Source organism: Colletotrichum scovillei (genome assembly GCF_011075155.1).
Source record: "Colletotrichum scovillei strain TJNH1 chromosome Unknown Contig00004, whole genome shotgun sequence".
Lineage (NCBI taxonomy): Eukaryota > Fungi > Ascomycota > Sordariomycetes > Glomerellales > Glomerellaceae > Colletotrichum > Colletotrichum scovillei.
Window position 1 is genome coordinate 1,420,591 of NW_023336262.1, and position 23,693 is coordinate 1,444,283.

General features: G+C 54.0%; 7 protein-coding genes across 7 annotated transcripts; 4 read left to right on the top strand and 3 right to left on the bottom strand.

Annotated features, from left to right (window-relative positions):
* HER10_EVM0002771 (uncharacterized protein) lies at nucleotides 1-5,204 on the top strand. Its single transcript, XM_035482909.1, has 4 exons — nucleotides 1-3,624; nucleotides 3,680-3,760; nucleotides 3,819-3,995; nucleotides 4,050-5,204. Exons 1-4 carry the CDS (start codon nucleotides 3,249-3,251, stop codon nucleotides 4,697-4,699), a joined length of 1,284 nt encoding a protein of 427 aa, XP_035334743.1. The 5' UTR covers nucleotides 1-3,248; the 3' UTR covers nucleotides 4,700-5,204.
* Nucleotides 5,205-5,284: 80 nt separating this feature from the next.
* Nucleotides 5,285-5,983, bottom strand: HER10_EVM0008111 (vacuolar ATPase assembly integral membrane protein VMA21). The gene is made up of 2 exons (XM_035477645.1): nucleotides 5,552-5,983; nucleotides 5,285-5,467 (listed from the first exon to the last, which is right to left on the bottom strand). The coding sequence occupies exons 1-2, from the start codon at nucleotides 5,754-5,756 to the stop codon at nucleotides 5,334-5,336; spliced, it is 339 nt and encodes a 112-aa protein (XP_035335137.1). The 5' UTR covers nucleotides 5,757-5,983; the 3' UTR covers nucleotides 5,285-5,333.
* A 224-nt stretch (nucleotides 5,984-6,207) lies between these two features.
* Nucleotides 6,208-9,883, top strand: HER10_EVM0008024 (SNF2 super family protein). The gene has a single exon (XM_035477561.1). It carries the CDS (start codon nucleotides 6,487-6,489, stop codon nucleotides 9,592-9,594), a length of 3,108 nt encoding a protein of 1,035 aa, XP_035335129.1. The 5' UTR covers nucleotides 6,208-6,486; the 3' UTR covers nucleotides 9,595-9,883.
* Nucleotides 9,884-10,243: 360 nt separating this feature from the next.
* Nucleotides 10,244-13,615, bottom strand: HER10_EVM0005914 (uncharacterized protein; the record flags this gene model as incomplete). The annotated part of the gene is made up of 5 exons (XM_035475516.1): nucleotides 10,244-11,502; nucleotides 11,545-12,117; nucleotides 12,160-12,278; nucleotides 13,254-13,468; nucleotides 13,523-13,615. 5 exons carry the CDS (start codon nucleotides 13,613-13,615, stop codon nucleotides 10,244-10,246), a joined length of 2,259 nt encoding a protein of 752 aa, XP_035334982.1.
* A 264-nt stretch (nucleotides 13,616-13,879) lies between these two features.
* HER10_EVM0005243 (fumarylacetoacetate hydrolase) lies at nucleotides 13,880-15,542 on the top strand. The gene is made up of 6 exons (XM_035474865.1): nucleotides 13,880-14,252; nucleotides 14,313-14,552; nucleotides 14,615-14,650; nucleotides 14,707-15,051; nucleotides 15,108-15,208; nucleotides 15,263-15,542. The coding sequence occupies exons 1-6, from the start codon at nucleotides 14,238-14,240 to the stop codon at nucleotides 15,393-15,395; spliced, it is 870 nt and encodes a 289-aa protein (XP_035334931.1). The 5' UTR covers nucleotides 13,880-14,237; the 3' UTR covers nucleotides 15,396-15,542.
* Nucleotides 15,543-16,055: 513 nt separating this feature from the next.
* On the top strand, nucleotides 16,056-19,433 carry HER10_EVM0003198 (IBR domain-containing protein; the record flags this gene model as incomplete). The annotated part of the gene is made up of 2 exons (XM_035472882.1): nucleotides 16,056-17,896; nucleotides 17,969-19,433. The coding sequence occupies exons 1-2, from the start codon at nucleotides 17,103-17,105 to the stop codon at nucleotides 19,431-19,433; spliced, it is 2,259 nt and encodes a 752-aa protein (XP_035334783.1). The 5' UTR covers nucleotides 16,056-17,102.
* Nucleotides 19,434-19,797: 364 nt separating this feature from the next.
* On the bottom strand, nucleotides 19,798-23,411 carry HER10_EVM0001592 (uncharacterized protein). The gene is made up of 6 exons (XM_035471336.1): nucleotides 21,646-23,411; nucleotides 21,450-21,575; nucleotides 21,284-21,387; nucleotides 20,973-21,230; nucleotides 20,178-20,914; nucleotides 19,798-20,115 (listed from the first exon to the last, which is right to left on the bottom strand). Exons 1-6 carry the CDS (start codon nucleotides 21,819-21,821, stop codon nucleotides 19,927-19,929), a joined length of 1,590 nt encoding a protein of 529 aa, XP_035334658.1. The 5' UTR covers nucleotides 21,822-23,411; the 3' UTR covers nucleotides 19,798-19,926.
* Nucleotides 23,412-23,693: the final 282 nt, after the last annotated feature.

Here is a 23,693-nt window from a genome sequence, read left to right on the forward strand (position 1 = left end):
GCGGGACCCATCGGCGCCGACCTTCTCTAAAGACTATGAAGTACCTTCTTAGTAGCTACGGATACCTAGGTATTCGTAATGGCAGGAAGGTACGGGTTTCCGTGAGGGAAGGACCATGAGGTACGATAGGCACCACCGGAGCTTCTTATTATTCTTGCCATGCCATGTCGTGACAGGCCGGACCAGGACAGGCCACACCTTTACGTTTTAGTCGTCGAGATCATCATCGACTTGTCACTACACACCACCTTGTTCAGCTGGCCTTCCCTCCAGTCACACACACGCGCACTCACACACTCTGTCGCCGGCTCTTCCTTCGTTGGCCCAACTGAGTTGGAGGCTCGTATAGATACCCAAGGCCTCCCGCCACGCTTTTGCGTTGGGATTTTAGCCATTCTTATGTTTTCGGCCTTGTTGCACCTTCAAAAGGTCTTGCCCAATTCACTCACGTCCACACTTGACGACGCACCTATTAATCCACCTCGTTGCCTCAACACCTGCAGGGTTACAGTGAATCACATTTTCAAACTCGCTGCCTACCTTAGACCACGCACACTGGCATCTCGCCATACCTTATCATTTGACACCTCGACGCTCTATCGCTAATCAGTCATTGTCATTGAGTCGAACTGACCTTGGACGCTATCGACGCCCTTCCAATTTCCGGAGCACCATCTATAATAAGGCAATTTGATAAAACCTCACTGTTCGGAGCGATCCGACAAGCGACCCGTCCACGTCCGGGATAATTAAAGTAGCAAGGGGCCATTGAAAGAACATCAGGTACGCACAGAGGCAGGAATTTCTTTTGGGCCCCCATGGGCCGTCCGTCATCTGCAAGCAGCGGTCGGCTGCGGCACCAGGACGTGCCACGATGCATGGCGCTGCGACGTGGGATGAAGAAGACATTGTCCCCATCGTCCACATTGATGCAACACAGATTGGCTGACATTGGGACAACGAGCAGAAACGCAGACCCGAGAACGTAAAACGTCCGACACGGAGCGAAGACCAAAATTCGTGCTCTACGACCGGACAAATTGGTCCTGGAAGCACAGGAGCTGAGAAGCACCCCCCAATCGATAATTTCTCGATCCAATTCCATTCCATTCCAGGACGCATTAGGCCAAGGGCCGAAAGGGAAGGGCCGAGAAAGACAAGAAGAAAAAAAAAGTAAATTAAAGGAAAGGGGAAAAGGACACCGCTGTGTTCCGCCATACCGTACCTTGAGCTACCACGCGAAGGCGCTTTGAAACACGTGAGGATTACCGCCGCTTGACGTCAGCCACAGCAAGATAGTCTCCAGACAGACAAACCGACGACGACAGGGGCGAAATTGGCCATTCGGAAACGACAGCATTTCGCATTGCTCTGCACCGCCATTAGCATTGCCCATCCAGTTCCACCACGCACATCAAGCGAACGATCGACGGCCTCCACGTCCTAGCCCTTCCGGGCCCACCACCAACCGCCTGCAAACGCGCCAAATACGTCGCATTCGATCATCGATCAACAGGCAATATCAAACACAATACCCAGTTTACTCGTTTTTCGTTACGAAACGTCCGAAGAAGGCTGCAGAACGTCAGATTCAGAAGCGACTGCTTGATTGCCTTCGAAGGCCCCTTCCGCCCAAAGTAAAGCCAGGAAACAGGACGCACTTTACCGGTACGTACCTAAGGCTCAGGTCGATGGGAACCCTGCCAGTTTGCCCGCACCCTGCTACAACTACCGGTGACACTCAAGAAGAAGGAAAGAGCGACAGAACTAACACAATAAGGCAAGAACCACAGCCGACCAAGCAACACCAGAAAAATCCTTACATCCTTATATCGGCACACAGGTCGATTCTTCAACCTGGGCAGAAAACAACTGGCGCCAAAAAGCAGGAGAAGAACCAGCCGGCGAAAAAAGAAACCTAACGGCAAAATCACATCACCAAGACACTCATCAACAAGCAGGAGGCGCTTGCCGTCTGGGCAGACCCAGTTTACAGCACCAGGACAGCACTTGCTGGCCCCGGCGTCCCTGAGCGTCCCAGCCCCCCAGTCACCACTTTTCCCCTACGTCGCCGGACCTGACTCCAGCGTCCGACCACCCCATCGAAAAAAGACGTGACGCTTAACCCATTGCGGCCACCCTCCTTCCCTGTAACGCCTCCAATTCAAATCGCCCTAGCGCTTTTTCAGCAAACATCCTGGCGTCGCTCGCCCGAAGTTGTCCTCCCAAAATCCCATCAGAATCCATCCGAGAGTTGAGACTTGGGAGAGCGCGAGAGTCAGACTCAGACTCCCTCCCGTTTTATTTTTCTCTCTTGCTTCTGTTGCAGCTAGGTACACCAAGCTTGCAGCAATAACTCGCTGCATACTCCATACCAAGGATCGAAACATCGGCCCCCAAAAAAAAAAAAGACAAGGTACGTACCGAATTGTCCGTGAGCACCTTCCATCGCACCAACACCTGCACCTGCACCTGTTCCCGTTCCCGTACCCTCAGCTGGAGTTTGTCGTTGTCATTGGTGTTTCTGCCGCCGTCTCATTGGATCGCTGTTGTCGTCGGGTTGCCTGGCCGTTCCTTCCAGCTCGGCACCACAACCACACCGCAGCCCACCTGGGCAGCTTCATCGGCTGGGAGTTGTTGCCGTCGCCGTTCGTACCAAGTCGAGTGCCTTCCAGGTTGTCGACTCAACCACCCCCCCAGCCACATTCGAGACACCCAGTTCCTTGCTTTCCTGCCCCCTTGCGACAGTATCTGAGAAAGAAAGAAAAAACATCTCCCAAGCACACAAGCACCTCAACTTGCTCTCGACCTGCTTGTTCTCCGTCCCCGAAGATTTGCTTCTCATACAAACACACATCGTCAACAAGTGGAACACTGGAAACAGCCCGGTCCACGGGTACACTATTCTCTGCTAGTTTCTGCATCCACTTTCAATCCCAGCATTCGGCAGAAACACCACACTCAGGCATACGGCACACCCCAAACCCCCTTCCCTTCCACTATTCTGCCCCTTCTAACGCTCCACCGCGCTCCATCATCTCACGCTCACCCCTGGAAAACGCAACCTTGGCCGCCTCGCTAGCGACCTCTGGGAACCGCCCGCCCACTCTTCCCCTTGCTGACCCGCGATAAGGCACGCAATAGCTCCATCCATCGACCTTGCTCGCCGAGACCAGGTCCGCGCCCACTGAACCCGCCTACTTGCGAGACAGATCAATTAAAAGTAGCACCCTCCCCAGTCGCCCGTCATGGCTGAACACCATCCACTTCCCGCGCTGCCTCCCCAGCACCAGCAACCGAATCACCACTATCACCAACAAGGTCCCGATTCATACGACAACGGCCAGTCCCAGTTCCCGCCTTATCAGCAGCAGTACGACCAGCCTCAGCCTGTTCAACCACCTCCCAACGCCCAGGCGCAGTCCCAATCCCACGCCCAGAACCAAACTCCTCATAGACGCTCCAAGTCCCGGCCGAGAACCTTTAGTTTCCAGTCCAACAAATCCCACAAGAGCTCTGGCAGTCACCCCAAGATCGACCTCCACGAGACACCTGAAGAGAAGGAAGCAAAGAGATTACACAGTAAAGCTGATCCTACCGTCGCCATGAGTGAGGCCGAACCTTGTAAGTTACCACTCTCCTGTGATGTCTGTTGTAAGATATCTAACAGCTTCCAAAGCCGCCGTTCAGGCAATGACCAAGACTTCCTTGGCTCCTTTGCGCGCCATTCAGCACAAGGACACCACCGGTGCCCCGATTGGTATGCTGCAGTTCTGAGTCCTCAAACCTAGCCGGTTTATTCTAACCATGCTTCCCAGCCGAACCCGACCGATCTAATCCCACACGTAGCCGTTGGGAACGACCCCTTGATACCATTCGCAGTTTCGAGGCCGCCATTGATGGAGGCTATCGTGACCGGGACCGGCGACAGTCTTATATTCGCTCAGATACAGAGTCGGTCCAAACATGGAACAGACGCAGCAGCTACTATGCCAGTAAGTTCATCTGCTCACAGACTGACTGCACAGCCTGGCTAATCCATTATATAGCCAGTGGAGGACGACATCCCCATGACAGCTACTACAACGGTCGCCCGGGCTCGTTCCGTCCCGAAAGCGGCCAGATTGAGATGGGGTCTAATCGACAAAGTTACTACGATCAATACCAGAATGGTGGAGGACATTACAATGGCGGCAACAACATTCCCTACCGACAGAGAGTTCCCAGGACGCAAACCGATCCCCATATGAACGGCTACGCACGCGGCGATCAGAACATTTATCCCCTGCCCAACAAGGACCGCTCATACGAGACTGTTACATCAGCCGCCGCAAGTGGAAGCTCCGGAGAGCATGCAGGCTACCATACCGATCCTACTAGTAGCGACAATAGCTCCATTGAGCGTGGCGGTCCGGCCCGTAGGCCTGAACCCAACAACGATTATGGCATTGGCTTCAGTCAGGACCAAGGGCACCAGGCGTCTGCTCTCAAGTTTGACAATGGTGCGCCAAATGGAAAGGGACCCGCCTATCAAGCTGTGAACAACGGAGCCCAAGTACCCCAGCAACAGAGCGCGAACGTCCTTCGGAGACCAGTTGGCGCCTCCCCACCGCAACAGCAGCAACAGGCGCAGCCTAGACCTGCTGAGCCGGCCAAGAGAAAGAGCTGGTTTTCTAAGCGCTTCAGCAAATCATCTTGAACAACACAAGGCATGAGATATGAGCTGGTTTTTCGTTTTAACGTTGTCGATACCCCCCATTTTCTTAGATTCTGGATGTGTAATGGTGTTCTCTGGCAGAGATCGGCTTATAACTGATATGTCGCTGGTGTGGAGTTGCCGGAGTACCCTTCTCCCCTGATGAGACGGCCGTTCCTACCTTGAGGTGGGCCGTCAATTTGAGAGTATAGCCGAGAGGTATGGCTATCTATTTTCTGATTCAAAAAAACAACGAAATACACTCTGTTTGGATCGAGGTATATGCGCAGGATCCAGTTTACGATTGCGAGGCAACTCGGTAGCCATGGAGGCTTGATGGTAGCTCGACAATGTTTCTTTTACAATGCTTGGGGATGAGTTGGCGGTTCAGGCGTTGGAAAATTTGATAGGGCTTCATCATAACACTGATGTGGCTTTCCAATAAGCCAGGTCTTAGAAGAAGACCAGGTCAACGTAATATAATCTCCTGACTAGAGATAAACTTGCCATCAACAGCGTTACACATCTGGTGAGAGAGAGATGTGTGACACAACTTTCATTTCTACGGAAACTGTGAAATGCATTCCAGGCTGCCATCCCAGGCACCAAGGTGTCGATTGACTGCCCATCCCAAATTTCAACGGTCTTTCTTCCCTTGCTTCTTCGCTTCCAGCTGGTCGCTCTGATCCTCTTTCATGGCAACGATAACATAACTGATCAATACCACGTTGGCCATTACAGCAGCAAGAGCGCCAGCAAATGTGGAATTGCCTGGTTATCAGATTAATCGGGCGCGTCCAATTGTGGTTGGCAGTGTAATGGGACGAGGCAGAAACACGAGTGCAGCTTACTTACCCTTGAAAAGGAAGTCGACCGTGGCAAAGTAGGTGCCGATGGGCAACACAATCATGGCCAACGTGAATCCAAGAAGCTTCAAGATGACATCCATTGGCACAGCAGGAGTGATGTTGGACTTGTCGCCAGCAGCGGGACTCGCACCAACCACATCATCCTTCTCGAGGATGGTCTTCTCTGAGGCCACGATGCGTCGGGTCGCCATGGTGTGTATCTTGAGCAAGGTGTAAAGTAAGCAGATGGTCTCATTTAACTTGTGCTAAGGGACAGGAAACTTACAAGGTGCTGATTATCGACGTTGGAATAGGCTCGTTGTCAGCCGAGGACGTTGCGGAAGACTCGGAGTTGATGAACGTCGGTTGGGGCTTATGAGTTTGATGGTCCCGCTCACTGAGCCTTGCTGCTAGAGATCTCCTCAAAAACGAGACGTGAAGTCAAGAGACAGTGCCCACAGTTGGAAGCGATGATTGCCCGCACGGTGTTTTAATTGATGACGCCAACCACGTGCGGACGCGCTATGGGGATTCGTCTAAGCGCGTTTCTTTGGATTCCCGTGTCAACGGACATGGGTGGCGTTGCGATCTGCCCCAGAAAATTCCCACTTCAGTGTCGCCGTCGGTTCAAAATCAATCTCGGCCCTCTCCTGCCAGTCTGCTCAGGAGCGCCCACATCTTGGAAGGCGGCACGGATACCTGCAATTGCCCAATCTGTTGCTCTTTCCCCTTGCGATTTCTCCTGATCTAGCGTTAATTATCTCGCACAGCCTTTCGACAATCGGCATCTTCGCAGCACCAAAGTCCTCGAGTCTTTCTCCTCTTTGAGCAAACTTCTCCCCGCCTTTGTATATCGACCATTGTCCGCCTTCGTACCTCCGCTCGTCAACTTCCCAACTTCCACCTCACTTCCCACAAGCAACAAACACATCTATACGAGCCATGGTGATCAACTATACCCTTAGCTCCTCACCGCCGCCGGTGGGCAGCTCCGCATTGGGCACGTCACCGATCAGAGGCATTCGTCGCGGTAACGACGCCGACGAGCTCGCCGACGAGACGATTCCCGAGTCCCCTTACCAGACACAAGCGACGCAGATTGTCAACCGAACGTCACTCGCGTCCCAAGCCAAGACGCAACCCGATCATTCCTCCTCCCCCTCTTCGCGTTCAGTCATTGAGGTTCCCGCATCCTCGCCGTTCCAGAACAAATCCAGCTACTTCTCACGCCTCGTGCCGCCCGGCTCACGATTTCAGCCGCCCCCCAAGTCACAAGCGCCTTCCAACCCGCGGAAGAGGCCCTCGGCGGAGCCTGTGCTCATACAAGGCTCGTCAGATGACGAAGATGACCGAACGTCCCGTGGCAATATCAGCCAGACATCTTTCAAGAAACACGTCGCCAACTTCGAGTACGTTTCGGTGGATAAGCTGCAAAAGAAGATTGAAGAGGTTTCTGAGGCGCTCAACGGCACGATACCGGTTCAATACTATAAGGAAGCTTTGACCGCATGCCACAATAATGTTGAGGACGCAATCAACTACTTGTTGGATGGTCGGCATCTGAAGCCCAAAGTCAACAGCTTCGTGAGCTCTACCAAGCCAAGCATAACCGTTGGCGACGAAAGAACAAAGAACATGGACCGCAAGTCAGGCAGGCCCGGCTCACCCAGCAAGCCAAAACTACTTGGGCGACATGCCCCGACGCTACCTACACCTTCTCGAAGCACTACCCCCTCACCACCAAAGCCCAAGCGCAGGCGCTTGATGCAAGGTCGTCGCCCCGGTAGATCTCCACCTGCGTCCCAGCAGGCTCACGAAGACGAGCCGTCCCTAGACGAGCTTGCCGCCGACAAAGTGGACGAGCCTATCATCATTCCTGATGACAATGAAGACGAGGATTTTGATAATGAGGATGAATTGAACGAGGCGGTCAAGGACAGCCTGCAGGACAAGGCTCTCCAAGCCATCAACACCAGCTCGATCGCGGATCTGTCAGCCATGACGAATATCAAGATGGACGAGCTGAAGATCATTGAGACCAAGAGGCCTTTCGATACCATTAGCGAGGTACAAGCCGTTTCGGTGGCCAAGAAGGCGAACGCTCGCAGCAGAAGGCCCAAGGTTCCAATTGGAGAGACCCTGGTCGACGCAATCATGGAATTCACTCGCAGCGTCAATGCCATTGACGAAGTGGTAGCCGAATGCGAGAAGAAGGCGAACAAGGTCAAGCAGGAGATCAGCCGATGGGACCTCGATGTCAAGGGCCAGAAACGCAGCACACAGAGCTCCTCCACTAACAGCGATCTCCCCCTGACGCCGACAAGCTTTCACGCTCAAAAGCTTTCGGAGCCGCCAATCTCCTGCCAGCCAAAGTTCATGGATGGGCACTGCACTATGCGTCCCTTTCAGCTGTTCGGTCTCAATTGGATGTCCCTCTTGTACAACAGTGGCTACGGATGCATTCTAGCCGATGAGATGGGTCTAGGCAAAACTTGCCAGGTCATTTCTCTCATCTGTCATCTTGTCGAAAACTACGAGAAAACCGGAAAGGGCGAGAGGCCGTGGCCCAATCTTGTGGTTGTACCACCGTCGACGTTCTCAAACTGGATGGGAGAGTTCCAGCGCTTTGCTCCCGACCTCTCGATTCTTGCGTATCAAGGCCCTCAAGCCGAACGTAGAGAGATAGCATACGAGATGCTCGAGCACCCGGCGGACTACCACGTCGTTTTGACGACCTATACCCAAGTCGGCTCCGAGGAGGACCTGGAGGCTCTCCGGGAGTTGCAGCCAGCCGCAGCCATCTTTGACGAGGGACACAAGATGAAGAACCCCAAGACCAAGATTTACAAGGACTTGATCAGGATCAAGGCCGGCTGGAGAATGCTTCTCACCGGAACGCCTGTTCAGAATAACTTGATGGAAATGCTGGCATTGTTAAACTTCATCGACCCACTCCAGTTCAACGGTCGGATGGACCAGCTCCAGTACATGTTCAGCCAGAAGGTCACCATTCGCGACGTCAACAATGGTGCTTTCCTCTACGGCGAGCGTGTCAGCCGAGCCAGAACGATTCTGGAACCGTTCATCCTGCAACGTCGCAAGCAGCAGGTCCTCTCTGACATGCCGGCCAAGATTTGCAATGTCGCATACTGCGATCTGGCACCAGGAGTGCAGAAGGAACTGTACGAGGATTACGAGCGACTTTTCAAGGCTGGCCCAGTCAAGAAGACAACAACCGGGCGTCAGAGCGACCAAAACAACAGCTGGATGCAGCTTCGGAAGGCGGCCCTTCACCCGCAACTATTCCGTCGTTACTTTGACAACAAGAAGGTTGAGAAGATGGCGAACATTTTGATGCAAGAGGTCCCGCAATCCGAGCTGCAACAACCGCGGATTGACCATCTTATTGGGGAGCTGCAAAATTCTTCCGATTTTGAGCTGCATCTCTGGTGCCGTGATTACGCTTGTATCAGGCATCTTGACGTCCCTGAGGGTTCTTGGATGGATAGTGGCAAGGTCGTCAAGCTACTAGAGCTCATCCACCAGTATCGCGACAACGGCGACCGCGTCCTCGTCTTCAGCAAATTTGCAAAGGTCATTGAGATCCTACGGGAGGTCCTTCACACCGATAACATCAGGCACTGCGTCCTATATGGCCAGACCAACGTCGCCGAGCGCCAGGATCTGATTGACGAGTTCAACAACGATACAGATATCACAGCCTTTTTGCTCACGACAGGCGCTGGTGGCACTGGCATCAACCTAACCTCTGCCAACAAGATCATCATCTTTGATCAATCCGACAACCCGCAGGACGACATTCAGGCTGAGAACCGAGCTCACCGCCTCGGCCAGACGCGGGATGTGGAGGTGATTCGCTTGCTGACATCACACACCATTGAGGAGCTCATCTATAAGGCCTGCCAGAAGAAGATTGAGCTCGCCGAGAAGGTTACCGGTGCGGTGGAGGATTTGGACGACAAAAATGCCGAGGAGAACTTGGAGAAGGAGGTTCGAAAGATGATGGCGGATCAGTTGACTCCTTCATGATTCGACGTCTTCTTATCTTGAGACAAAAAGAGATCATTTTATTCGATTCGACTCGACACACTTCCGCATTCATTCCGGTTGACCGCCTTTGCGGCCCGCATTACATCCATCCAGCGTTGTTCAGAGTTGTACGACATAGTACCACAACATTGGGAGCGAGAAGGGGGGTTCAGAGACATTTGTATTAATCATGGCGAGAAAGACATGAGGCACCACTAAAGGTTCCAGGTTCATATATCAGAGATGACCGGTGAGGAGGGACCCAAGACAAGAAGGGAGTGGAGGGGAGGCCTCGGAGAGAGGCGTGGGTAGTCCTCCTAAGCTTTGGGATAATGGTCCGGACAAAGGATAGAAAAGGGAAGACTTATGCGGTCTAGACGATAGACGAGGACCGGGACCTATCAGGGCAACCTCGGCTGAATGAACTACATGAATTGCATCAAGCCTCAGACGGTCCCCCGGCCCTCAAATTGCTTTAAGGCGGCTGACGAGCCAGTCGACAATGTTGAATCATCATGGTATAAGGCAGCAAGGTAGACAATTAGGATTGGTGCCCCTAGAGGTAGCGGCACAGAATCTAAAACTACTATATAAAGTCAAGCCCTTTTCCTGTTCTTTGCAAGCAGTAACAACATCCCATGCGTCGATGTCACTGTGCTGCTGCTCTTGCTTCCCTGGCAGCTTTAGATTGTCGAATCTGTGCCTTGAGTTTCCTCGAGTCGGCTCTCCTGTTCCTCGCGCGCTCTTTGGCTGGATCCGGTTGATCCTCTTCACCCAACGTTTCAAAGGCCTTCAAGTCTGCCAAGAATCGACGGATGCGCACACCCGTCTTTTGCCGGATCCATGCGTCGACCTCTTCGTCACAAGCAGCTGATATGGCGATGTGAAGACCTCGCAAAACATCTCTGTCATCAATGTCTTTGTCGTCCTGCTCCTTGGGGTCCGAATTATCACTACCTCGCAGTGGTTTCCGTCCCTCTTCGGGTTGTTCACCTGAGGGTAAGGGAGCTTCCTCACTAACGGGCTCTGGGAGTGGCTCGTCATGTTCGACTTCTGCAGCCATGTAGGGAATAGCTTGTGCATCTGCCTCCAAGTCTTGTCCTCTGAGTGTCTCATGCCTGGACTTCATGGCTTCTTGTATCTCCATTTCCCGTGAAGCGGCTTCCATGGCTACTTCAAGTGACGAGGATGAGCTCAAGGTCAGTTTCCATGTGGATGGTAGAGCAGGGTTAGGTGTGATAGTTCCGTGACTCGTCTGAGCCGACCGTTCTCTTCGTTCCATTTCTGGGAGTTTTGCGGGTCCCGGCAGGCTTCTGAACATTCTCCCAGATTGGAAGATTGGCGGATGCTCAAAATCCGTCTGTGTAGGCTTGTTCAGAAGAGCGACCTTTTCTTTAGCCTTCCGTTCAGGCTGCCTGATCGAAACCCTGAGAGGCTTGTCTACGACGCCAGCTGGCTGTTTCGATACCGTGGGAATTTTGTTGTTGTATGAATCCTGAGTCTGTACTTGGGCAGTGTTCTCGTCTGACTCTGATAATACGGTGGCTTTCACTGGTGTTTTGGCTATGGCAGGAAGCACTTTACCTCCTGGTGGGAAGTTTTCCTGATCTGAAAATCTGTTTTGCTGAGACTCCTTACGTATCCCCTTAGGGGCTGAAGTTTCGAGCTTTGGCGCCTTTGATTGTTTCCTCGAACGATCGGTACGAGCTTGAGCCCTTGGAGGTATGGGCGGTTTATCGTCCTCCAAGTCATGGGGCACCACTTTCCTCGGAGACTTGCTTTTGGGGCTTGGTGCTTCTGTCTCGTTGCGAGAAGGGAGGCCTTCCCGCGGTGGCCGATAAGTTGATGGACGCTGTGCCGTGTTTCCGTGCCATGTTTTGGCTCGAACATCTCGAGAGGCTTTGTCACCTTTGAAAGAGTCAGCAACGGCTTGACCGACGATTAAAGAGCTCGACTTACGCCAGCCCTGCAGCGCCTCTGTCTTCTGGGGGTAGACTGGGTCCCACTTTGCCAGTATCTTGTTTGGCGTATCAATTGTTGTTGGCGTCGGAGCGGGGGGTGGCCGGCCCATTGTGACGTCGATCAATTGGTCTCTCGTGTTTTGGAAGCAAGGTAGGTTACAACATCTCGAAGTAGAACTTTCCTTCTTGGCGGGAACTTCGTCGATAAAGGCGAGCTCCCAGGCGTCTGGTTGTGCAAAGGCAACTTGCGTGCCCGAGGTTGATGAATCGGATGAGCTCGTTGAAGCGCTCCTCAAGCCATTAAGCTGAAGTTGGCCTGGTTCAACTTGTTTTCTGGTCTCTTTGGGACGAGAAATTGGCTTTGTTATAACTTCTGGTGAATTCTTCATCTTCATGTCCTTTTCAGGGGACTGTTTGGGCGGCGACTTCTGCCGCTGTTGTTCAGAAGTCACTGCTAGACCAACAGCTTGGAACTGTTCCTCATACGGAAGAAGAGCTGTAACTGTATGAAGCGATATAACCGACTCTGGTGTCGGGGTAGAGACAGGTAGCTCTCCTGCAGCTTTTCTACGTTCGGCATATATCTCTAGTTGCCGTGCGAAACGATTCACTTCTCGGCGCCGGCTAGAGGTTCTCGATGGAGGTTGAGGTGCTCGGAAAGATTGGTTTGATGATCTATTTGATGGCGAAGCAACAAGGGATACTCGACTCTGCTGCGAAAGACTCCGACGAACAGCTTCCTACAGCTGTGGATCAGCAACTCCGAATCTTCTCTCGTGGGACGCCACCGATTCGCGGTGCTGAAAGGTGTGGTCAGGATCCGCCATGGCCGACAGAGGGTGACCTCGGATTCTGGATGGACTGTTGCCAAAGTTGGGCGCTTTTGGCTGACTTGGGGATCCCGAGGGACCTGCAACTGGCCTTCTACGGACGGGACGTGGCTTTGATGCCCGGTTTGGAACAGCACGTTGGTAGCGAAAAGAAGAGCCTCGTGGTCTCGGCGATCTAGAACCGGCTTGAACCGCAGGGTCCATCGCGATATACCACGCAGGTGGCGTTCTTTGTATTGAGTGTCTGCTGTGCCTTCGAGAGGTCGGCGTCAAGGGCTGGAGAGCGTCCGAAGCCACAATGCTGCGCAGTCTTTCTACTTCTCGCTCTCGGGAGACGATGATCGGGACAAGTTGGCTCGCTCTTCTCGCAGATACTACAGTCGTTCGAGCGCTGGTAACTTTACCGGATGGGAGTCTGGCTCTGCTGGCGCGCTTTGTATGTACGATTATGCGTTGCTGACGACGGAGACTCTCGACAGACCGACTTATGGGCTTGCGGAAGACGTCTTCTGCTGCTTGGTGTGCTTGTGTCGGCTCAGACTTAAGAATGGGCGGTGGTGGTGAACTAGGTGAAATACAATTGCAGTCTCGGAAGACTCTGTCGCAATCAAGCATCGTCCATGCTCGCTGCACTGGAATAGTAGAGATGGATCCAAAGAAGAATTTGCGTTGGTATCATGTGGTCTAGGTAACGAAAACGTAGCATAGGAGAGACATGTGGTGATACAGAGGGGAGGCAGTCGGTGCTGTGCCTTGCGTGTGGCCCTGGACATCAAAGGCGACGTTCCTTCCCAACTTTACACTGAACCGTGTGAAGAAGGATGTGAATAAACCCAGTTTCTTGGCATGAGGATGGTGGTTTCTTCACCGGCTAATGTCCTTGATGCTCGGTGAAGAGTACGTCTCGAGCTGGCGGCGGCCCTTCCGCAATAAGTGCTCTACAACGGAGAAGTCGCGCTTGTCAACCGTAATGTACCTTTCAAACTCTGTCCTAGTGTGTTGGTCAGTATGATGCTGAGCGGCACATAAGGAAGCTGGTGCACAAGCTTGCCTGGCGAAAGATTGAAAGTGAGGCCGTGCAGTCTAGAGTGATATTAGCATCTCACATGCAAGTCAAAGACGTTGAAGAAATGTTACCTCTGGCTTCTTCCGAATTTCCCGGATACATTGTCGATAGAGTGCCAAAACCTCCCTTTGAAGGCCAGAAAGACCGCGCTTCGCTACTGCCATCTCGAACGTCAATTCGGCGTTGCTGCGGAAGGAGTCCTCTTCTGATGGTTCATGAGAAGACCGTAATGAGAAAGTTCGAATCTCGAATCATTGATGTCAACCATGAGAAAGAGAGCTCCATCGTTGTAGCTCGGACCAATGAGGAACGGCGAAAGTCGGAAGTCGAATGAATGACTCAGCAGCAGCATTGGCATTGGCATGATGCTGGAAGGAGCTCCTCGGAATTGTGGAGTCGCATCCGGAAGAGGTGCACTCAGCTGCACGCATAGTGCTGCACAGCTGCCGGGAGCTCAAGGCGTAGTGATGCCGATGCATTAGCCGGCGTACCAGAGTGCTACGCAATTCACTTCGCTCTGGCACATCTGACGCCGAACAGCGAGCCGGGGTTTAGCTCTGGAATCCGTGCTCTAAGGTATCTTATGGGGGGAAGTGTGGGGTCGACGGATAGTAATCGGAGGCTTCACGTTCGTGGGGTCCAGTCGCTACAGCGTCCCGTCTTCGGCTTCTCTCCCGATACTCGTCACATTCCATCACCTGCAACATATTCTCATCTACTGTACCATATCTTGCTTTATTTCTTCTTGAGCCTTTCTCCCAAATTTGCAGTTGATTAGTCGTAGATATGGCCTCATTTTCCGTGAGTCAATCGCTGCCCAGTTGTGACTGACAGCGGCCGAGATACTGACTCTCACACCAGAGACTCGTTCGCTTCCTTGCCCGGGATGGCAAGACGTACTACGGCGATGCAATTCTCCCGAGCGGCGTCACTGACATCGCCAAGGCAAGGCAAGCCAGAATCGTGACGGGCGACATCTTTGGAAGACACGACGTCACAGAAAACGTCGCCGACATCCGCCTTCTGCTGTCCCCCCTTGCGCCTGAGCACGTCAAGACTGTACGGTGCCTCGGCCTCAACTATGCCAACCACGCCAAGGAGGTGAGATTAAAGCCAAAGAACACCAAAATGGTCCTGAATAAACAGCTAACAGCACCCCTTAGTCAAACATGGCAATTCCCAAATTCCCTGTTCTCTTCGTAAGTCGTCGTCGTTTGATGAGGAAAGAAGAAAATGGTAGACTGATTTCTCCCAGTACAAACCCGTGACCTCTCTGGCTGGACCGACTGACCCCGTTCCCGTGCACCCGATCGCTCAGACCGGCAGCACGCTGGACTACGAGTGCGAACTGGTCATTGTCATTGGCAAGACCGCCGCGGACGTCTCCGAGGACGACGCCCTCAACTACGTCCTCGGCTACGCCGTGGGCAACGATGTGTCACACCGCGAGTGGCAAATCCAGCGTGGTGGCGGTCAGTGGTCTCTCGGCAAAGGCTTTGACGGCTGGGCACCGTTCGGGCCTGGCATTGTGACCAACAAGGTCGTCAAGGATCCTCAAAACCTCAAGATCTTTACCAAGGTCAACGGGGAGACCGTTCAGGTGGGTGTTGGACCGCAGGCAACGAACTGTGGGTTGAGAACTGACGAATGGGCCAGAACAATAACACCAAGGACATGATTTTTGGCATCAAGAAGACAATCTCCTTCTTGAGCCAGGGCACTACCCTGCTACCGGGAGACGTCATCTTCACCGGAACGTAAGTAGATCAACGAAGAGCCCTAGTCGACCCCATGACTGACGGTATATGTAGTCCCGAGGGCGTAGGCATGGGTCGCAAGCCTCAATTGTGGCTCAAGGACGGAGACGTTGTTGAAGTTGGCCTTGAGAATGTGGGCTCTTGCATCAACAAGATCGAGTTCAGCAAGGTCAAGTCAAAGATCTAGGGATGGAGCTGAAACTGGCGAGGTGGTGCATTGTATCAATTGCTAAGATAATGGTCATTTGTCAACTGAAATCTGTTGTTTCTCATGGAGTCTAAACAAACTTGGCTGAGGCAGTGAGATGGCGCTCGCCGAATTTATGACCAACGCAATACGTGCTAGCGTATCAAAACATTAAGAAATTGAAGATGCCTGATGCTGAGTTGCTAGGAAGGTGGCAAGCTTCTTTTGTAATGGGCTATGCTAATTGAGGCGACTCTTCCAACCATGGGAAGTAAACACAACATGCGACTCGGCGCTGCTCACAAGGTGTCAAGAAATCTCCCATGAGCAATCGGCGGTACGAGAATTACTCATGCCTGGGCAGACGGCGCAAAAATGAAAAAGAATGAGTTGGTTACTTTCATGCATCCGCCGATAATCGAAATCGGGTCCCTTGCTAACCGCGAAGAGTCATGGAAGGCAAGGATGATAACCACTACACTACAGATGCTGGTGATGGTTTTCAGGGGTCTGACATCTATGTATCGCTGAGCAAGGCACAGGCAGGAAGGATCGATTTGTGGTCCGTGCCCCGAGTTCAACTTCCAGGCAGGCGTTCCTCATCCTCGCTCCTTCGGCTGTGTCCAACTTCAGACGGAAGTCAGAAAAGCATAGGGGGAAGAGAAAGCCACGCTTTTGAACTTTCATCTGGAGCTATCTTGAATATATTTGTTATTCTTTCTATATGCTCTAGGCTGACACCATTCCAGCTCCCTACCAAGGACGTCAATCTATGCCGTAATCGGCGGAAACTCGGCCTGCAAGGCACTGCAGCGGGAGTACGACATGATCCCACGACGGATTATCACCGACTGGAACATTTTACCATCAGCCAAACTATTCGGACCCAATCTTCAGGAGGCTAAGCGTTGCATGACATACCTTCCAATGGCACCAAGCAACCCCTTCGGTGACCAACTGCGGCAGTTATTACAGACTGACCTCCAGGGCGCACTGCACTGCCCGCGCGCTAAGTAGCCGAACGTGCCCAGCTCCGCCCCCAACACCAACGCAGCCCACTCGCAGCCAGTTCGGCCCTCCTCGCGATGTTTATCTTCAAGACACGAGACTCAACCAACCAGGTCTCGGCTCGCGACATCGTGCTTGACGAGTCTGCCTTGATCTAATCAGCTACCGCTGGCGGGCTACCAACCCCTTTCTCCGCGGCTATGTTCACCCAAACGATAGAGCCGATCTTGGCCGCCGCCAATGCTATTGTAACTTTATGTGGTGTTTCTCCATACCACCTCCACGCCTCTCTCGACAGTCTAGCAGTGCAGCCGGGGCAGATTCAGCCCTGTGGTCTGTGAGCTGTCATCAGGGTGCCTCGTCGTTGATCCCAAAAATGGGGATTTCTTCAAGCTTGTCATGAGGCTCGGAGGAGCCGCCAACTGCACCTTGGCTTCCTTTATGCTCCGCTTTCCGCTCACGCCATGTAGAGAGACTCTTACGTTTGGTTGGTGGGATTGGTTAGATTCTCCATATCCATATCTTCCACCCGGGCTCTGGTATGAGACAGACTTCTACCTAGATAGACGCTTTTTCCCGCTCTTGATGGACTGGGTTCTCCGGCGTGGCGCTTAGTTATTTGTGCTCTTCTCTCCGTTCTCTATCGGCGAAGAGCCAAAATTTACCTCCCACCCAAGACAGCATCTTATACCCAAGTACATGACTACAACCACGTCAACCATCGTCGAGATGGAAACCTCGACGAACGTGCCCGCTCGCCTGGAAGACTACGTGGGCTTCTACGGCGACCCATTTGTGACCCTACGAGACTTTGACGATGATGAGGTGAAGCCTACCCTAGCCATCACCAGCAAGGAAATCACAGCTCAGAATCCCGTCGGTGAAAACGATGCGACCGAGGCGAATCCAGTACAAGAGGATGAGAATGAGGACGAGGCCCGGTGGACTGAATATAATCCGCCGGCGTCCCTCAGAACAGCGCCAAACCTCACTAACACGGTAGCCCTCGAGATTCTACAGGTCTCCATCGAGACCCTTCAGGCGAGAGCCGCCGAGGAGAACCAGCGGCGGCAACTAGAGGAAGATGAGAGACAGCGGGAAGCCGAAGCAGCAAACGCGAACGACGAGGGAGACGGCACGGTAAAGGAGCCGTATCTTCCCATCATCATCACTAGCCCCGACGGAGAACCCGGTCCATCGTCGGCGCCCGAGACGGGAGAAGATGATGTCGAGGACCTCAAGCTGTTTCCCGAGATGACGGGAGCGGGCGAGGGCAGTACCTTGTCCCAGGGGCTCATCGTCTTGCCATTCCAGCCCAAGAAAAGAAGCCGCTTCGCCCTGACGAGAATCTTGCAAAAGATTGGTGAAAAGGATTCTGCGAAGAAGACACCCCTTTTCGGCGGTAACTCGAGCAAGACGAGCCTGGAAGCAGCAGCGTCTGATGAACCCGCTCCTACTGTCACAGAGAAGCAAAAGAAAGCTCCCGTTACTGTGTAAGTCACATTCCCTTTACCCCCTTTTCCAACACTGAACCCATTCTCGACATCTAACACCAAACCCACCAGCGAATGCGTCTCCTGCCTCGACGACTTCAGCCCCAAGAGAGTCATCAAAGTCACATGCCACAGCTACTGCCCCGACTGCTTCGAGCGCCTCATCTCCACCGCCGTCCAAAACGAACACCACTGGCCCCCCAAATGCTGCCTCAACCCGATCCCAACCCGCCTCTACCTCCGCAAGGTCTCCCCCGAGCTAGCGAGGACCTGCAAAGATCGCGCCGCCGAATGGGCCATCCCCGTCGCCGACCGCATCTACTGCGCCGAACCCGCCTGCGGCCTCTGGGTGCGCCCCGAACACGTCGACGCCGCGTCCCGCGTGGCCCGGTGCCGCGACGGACACCGCAGCTGCAGCATGTGCCGGGGACCCCACCACGCCAACGACGCAGACTGCCCGCTCGACCGGGACCTCGCGCTGACGAACGCCCTCGCCGCGGAGGAAGGGTGGCAGCACTGCGGCCGGTGCCAGGCGCTCGTCGAGCACCGCGAGGCGTGCCAGCACATGACGTGCCGGTGCGGCTACCAGTTCTGCTACGTCTGCGGCCTGCGGTGGCGGACGTGCACTTGCACCATGAATCAGCTCGAACACATCAAGCACGGGGCCGCGGCGCGACGGCGGGAGAGGTTGCGGCGCGAGGCCGAGGCCGAAGAGGAGCTCCGCGACGCGTTGCGGCAGATTGAGGAGTTTGAGCGCGAGGAGGCGCTGAAAGCCGAGCTTCTGCGTCTCGAGATGGAGAGGCTTGAGGAAGAGGCGCGCATTGCGTGGGAGGAGGAGCGGGCTCGGATCGAGAGTCTGAGGCGGTACGAGGTCGAGGTACGGTTCCAGGAGCTGCGGGAGCTGCTGGACCAGATCCACGACCTGCAGGAGTTCCTGGTGCGGTACCAGCACGATAAGGAGAAGGAGCTCGCGGCCAACGAGGAAGCGACCTCGACGGCGAAGCTCGAGTCGAAGCAGGAGGACGAGCAGCGAGCCCTCGTCGAGACGGCCGCGGAGAAGCTGGCCGCCAAGGTAAAGACCCTGACGGCGGAGTACGGGGCCCGCGTACTGGCGGAGCAGAGGACGGAGGAGGCGTACCTCCGTCAGCTGGAGAGTTTCTTCGCGGACCGCCCCTCGAGCGAGGCGCGCATCGAGGCGCTGATGCGGGAGTTCCGCGGGACGATGGATAAGGGGTGGCGGGCGTGGGAGCGGTGGCGGGACGAGGAGGTGGCGCGGTATAAGCTCAAGGTCGAAGAGGAGCGGACGATCCGGGAGGAGATTATGTACAGCGTGCGGAAGCGGCACGAGGAGAGGCTCGAGAGGGCGCGGGCGGAGCTCGAGAGGAGGCAGGCTGCTGAGATTAAGTGGGTGACGTTGGTTTTTGCGGAGAGGACGCGGATGCTGGGTGTGATGGAGAGGGCGGAGCTGGAGGGGGAGGGGGTGGAGAGGAACGAGGCCTTGGTCGGGGTGAGGGATGATGAGGCTGGGTCTAGTTGACGGTGGGAAGGCGGCCTGGTCTATCTGATCTTGGCCGTCACGCTGATGATGTTCAAGACTCGGCTTGAAAGCTAGCAGGTATACGCAGATGTGATAGTGGAGCATAGCAGTAGGCAGTTTGTAGCGACTGACATTTGGAAACACCTTGCTGGGAGGTTCAGTAGTTTATACATCACACATGAGATGTTAGCAAGGTGATCTTGACGCTTGGTTGTTCATCTGACATTGGGTAGCTATCGTTGAATCAATACATCTTGTCACGTCCTCAAGGAAACAAATGGTAGACGACACAACATGTCTGTTTATTTGATCATATCATTAAACGAAGCGTGTATCGCATGATCTCTGTACAACATTAAATAGTGGGGGGTATCTGCATGCTCGGATATGCTTTCATGTCACGGAGCTTCAAGCCCGTGAGATGCTAAAATTGGGGGGAAGGGAAATCCCCAATGCGATGGTGCCAAGCACACACACACACACATAGCCTCTCTCAACCGCGCTTGTGCTCCAACTCCTCGGCCTCGTGACCGAGCTTGATCTCCTGCTCGACCTGCGCGAGATCGAGATCCGCAACCTGGGCGTCGGGGCCGTCGATGACCTTGACGAGCTCCTCGAGCGTAGGTCCCTTTGTCTCGACGTAGAAGAGGTACACGAATACGAGTTCGAGGAAGATCCAGCACTGTGAGACGCAACATTATTAGCCAAAACTTTTATTAATCTCGAAGAAGAGTGGAAGCTTACAGTGTAGATCAGGTACAGCTTCCAGGTGTGGCCGGTAAAGTAGTCAAACGCGTAGGGGTTGGCGTAGTTGTTGAGCGTGAGGGCGGCCTGGACGGTCAAGTTGACAATCATGAGACCCTTGGCACGCAGCTTGTACGGCAAGATCTCGATGGAGTAGCTGATGAGGAGACCGGACCACGCGAAGGCGTAGAAGAAGCCAAACAGCCAGATGAAGAAGATCATGGCGTAGTTGGAGCCGGGCGAGCCGTGCTCCTCGTACAGGCCGGCAGACAAGGTCCAGAAGACGAAGGTCATGAGCATGCCGCCCGTGGAGGCGAGGAAGATGGGTCGGCGACCGAAGCGGTCGACCTGCATGGCGAGCGTCAGGGAGGTGACGAGGGAGAGACCGGTCTGGCCGGCGGAGAGGCCGAGGCGGGCGGTGGAGCTCTCGATGCCGGCGTTGGCGTAGAGGATGTTTGTGTAGTTTGAGATGATGGCGTTGCCGGACCACTGCGAGAAGAGACCGAGGGAGATAAGGACGATGAAGCGGTACTTGTTGCCGGCGGTGCGGAAGAAGTCGAGGTAGCTGCTGCTGTTCTTGGCGGCGATCTCGCGCTTGATGGTCTCGCGAATCTCGCGGAACTCAAACTGGACGGTGGGGTTGTTGGTGTCGCCGTTGGCGTGGTACTTGCCCAGGATCGCGAGGGCCTCGTCGTGGCGGTCCTTGGCGATGAGGTAACGGGGAGACTCGGGGACCCCTGTTTTGATAACCAGTCAGAATCTGACGGAGAACCTCGATTCATGAAGATGACTTACAGAAGATGAAGGCGAGCTGGATGACGGAGGGCACCGCCTGGCCGATGGCAGGGATACGCCACGACCACTCGTTTCCGAGGAAGTCGGTTCCGAAAGAGAGCCAGGCGACAACGAGGGCACCGACGTTCCACAAGCAGTTGTATACCGTCGTCAAGCGAGCACGATGCTGGGGGTGGCAAAGCTCAGCGAGCAACATGGGCGACGTAATCTGGGCAAAGGAGTTGCCGAAACCAAGAAGGACACGACCGCCCATAAACACTGCGAATGGTCAGCCTCTGAGAAAACGTTGCTACATCTTTGTAGCTACTTACTGCCCATGTTTGTGCAGGCTCCCTGCAAGACGGCACCGGCAACCATGATCAAGCAGCCGATGACAATAGGGATCTTTCTGCCAAAGTTGTCGGCAATGAAGGGGCTTCAAAAGGGTCAGTAAACTTGTCGATCGCCAGGGGGGCTTCGTGCGAGAACGTCGCTTACACAATGGGAATCGAAACCAGACTGCCGATTTGGTAAAAGGCACCGAGAAGACCGAGCTGGCCTCCCTTGGGGTGATCGAAGAAGGACTGCCATGAGTCGAAGTTCTGGACAGAGTTGAAGAACATGCTATAGATCACCTTACTGTCAGCAAACGGGCCTGATTGTGTTCTCTTTCATGATCGTTTGCGCAACTTACCCATCGTAACCAGTAGTCGCGGAGGCAATGCAAAGGACGAAGGCGTAGAAGTAAAGCTTCCTCAGACCGGGGTCCTTCACCCAGTTGACCTTCTCAAAATCCGGCGCCTCTTCCTGAGCTATGACAACAGCCTCACTGTTGGTCTTCTTCTGTGTAACGCCCTTGAGGAAACCCATTTTGGCGTCTGCTCAATGGAGCTGTATATCGTGTGTGGGTTGTCGTGGTAAAGTTGACGTTTGGCTTTCTGCCGGCGACCAGAGCAAGAGCCAGAAGCAGGTCTCCGTATTGTTTAGGCCAGAAGGTGACTTGAGAGGGACGGACAGGGCGAGAAAGACAACCTCGATCTACGACGCGGGGTCTCCAGGTCTTATTATATGGAGCTGTGGATCATAAGACGAACAGATGGGAAGCAAAAGATAAACAGTGCGAACAGTCCCAGACGGGGCATCGGACCGGGAAGGCCTAGGTCTAGAGACCGGTCTTCTTGGGGGCGGGGGGGTGTTGGAAGCTGGAACCACTTGGTTGGGATCCTTTGCGTGAAATCCTAGCGGAGGTCGACCGGTTCCCAATCAGCTGTCAATATCATGGCGACTTTGAGAATATCCTCCTGCACGAGGACGAAGCAGCCTGCCGGCCAAGGTAAACTGCCAGGCCCATGGAGTCTCCTAGTGCGTACGCGGCGCAGGGGATTGCCACTGTCTCCCGGCAAAATGCGATGGGCTTGAACCGTTTCAAGACAAAGCTTCGCTGCCAAGTTTGGCTCCGAGAAGTATCAAGTCACGAGGGGCGGGAGGCTTTCCTCTACTCTCTACCCGTACGGCGTACACCTATCCGAACTAGGCTCTTCCCCAAGAAATCTGCTGCCGTCCGAACGGGTGAATGCGAATCGGACACCTATTTCTCCAAACTTTGGCAATTGTATTTTGCCGGGCGCCTGTGTGGACACTTCAACCCACTAGACAAGGACAAGACTAGATGGGAAAAGGGCGAAAGGTGTGAGAGTTCCCACTTTGCTGAACGTTCCCCCTGGGGTCCCGTGGAGAAGGAGATGGAGGTAAGCAGGGAGGTTGCCTTTCAAGTGGAGACTGCGACGGTCCCGCCCGTTGTCCCATTCTCTTTCCCCAAAGTGACTCGACACGCTCGACTACGACTGAAAGTTGTAAACATACGGGTATGAACATTGAGGTGATGAGAAGACCAGTTCCGGGAGCTTTTCAGTTGACGTCAATGGCTGAAGTTTCGGACAAGAGGCTGAAGAAGACGGACAGCTTTTGCCGGCCGCTTAAGAGTTAACCCCAGAGATATCCCAGCAAGTGAGGACGGAGAGAAAAAGAACCGCAAAATTAGACGAGTTTGGGGTTGACTAGTCGACCGCTGCGGGGAAGACAAGGCCGAGGTGGACGACTCATCGCTAAGCTAAAATCGGTCGTCTTTACCACTAGAATGTGGGCGCTGGGAACATGGCGACTCGACTTAAACCCGGCATGACGCCTCCGTGACTCGCCAAGTATACTCTTTCTATTCCGTGTGTTTCCGTGTGCCGTGCCGTCCCTGGGCCGGCTTGATGCAGTAATCACGCCGGGGCCGTAACGAAGTATCAGTCAATGGATGCTTCCCACGCGTATTATCCCAAATAATTCCTGGGGAAATGAGAGAAATCTTGCTCGCCACGTGAAAATGAGAAGCTCTTTCGACGCATGAAAAACAGTAAATGCTTCAATAAGGTGCTTCGGTACTCATGTCCGGGGACCAAAGTTTGCTGCGATGAGGCGGTAGGCCAAACCGAAAGTGCAGACACCTCCGTCCCGTCGATGCAACAATGTCGAGGAGGGACCCCTGCTTAGAGAGAGACACCATCGGTAAAGCTTTCCACCGTGCCATTGGTGTTATTTTTGAGGACACGGGCTGCGGGCCTAGAGTGTACCAAAAGCTAGACGGGCCTTTTGCGCTTACTCAAACCACTGAGGCGTATCCAGATTCTAGAGACAAGTCTGCTTCTCACACGGTAACTTATGGCGATCTGATATGATATGCCTCTTGACGACGTA

Coding starts and splice junctions, on each gene's coding strand:
- HER10_EVM0002771 (XM_035482909.1), top strand. CDS start 3,249: ATGGCTGAACACCATCCACTTCCCGCGCTGCCTCCCCAGCACCAGCAA. Junction 3,625..3,679: donor CATGAGTGAGGCCGAACCTT/GTAAGTTACCAC, acceptor CAGCTTCCAAAG/CCGCCGTTCAGGCAATGACC. Junction 3,761..3,818: donor CACCACCGGTGCCCCGATTG/GTATGCTGCAGT, acceptor CATGCTTCCCAG/CCGAACCCGACCGATCTAAT.
- HER10_EVM0008111 (XM_035477645.1), bottom strand. CDS start 5,756: ATGGCGACCCGACGCATCGTGGCCTCAGAGAAGACCATCCTCGAGAAG. Junction 5,468..5,551: donor GGTCGACTTCCTTTTCAAGG/GTAAGTAAGCTG, acceptor TCTGATAACCAG/GCAATTCCACATTTGCTGGC.
- HER10_EVM0008024 (XM_035477561.1), top strand. CDS start 6,487: ATGGTGATCAACTATACCCTTAGCTCCTCACCGCCGCCGGTGGGCAGC.
- HER10_EVM0005243 (XM_035474865.1), top strand. Junction 14,553..14,614: donor ATGCCAACCACGCCAAGGAG/GTGAGATTAAAG, acceptor AGCACCCCTTAG/TCAAACATGGCAATTCCCAA. Junction 15,052..15,107: donor TCAACGGGGAGACCGTTCAG/GTGGGTGTTGGA, acceptor CGAATGGGCCAG/AACAATAACACCAAGGACAT.
- HER10_EVM0001592 (XM_035471336.1), bottom strand. CDS start 21,821: ATGGGTTTCCTCAAGGGCGTTACACAGAAGAAGACCAACAGTGAGGCT. Junction 21,576..21,645: donor GCGACTACTGGTTACGATGG/GTAAGTTGCGCA, acceptor GGTGATCTATAG/CATGTTCTTCAACTCTGTCC. Junction 21,388..21,449: donor CTGGTTTCGATTCCCATTGT/GTAAGCGACGTT, acceptor ACCCTTTTGAAG/CCCCTTCATTGCCGACAACT.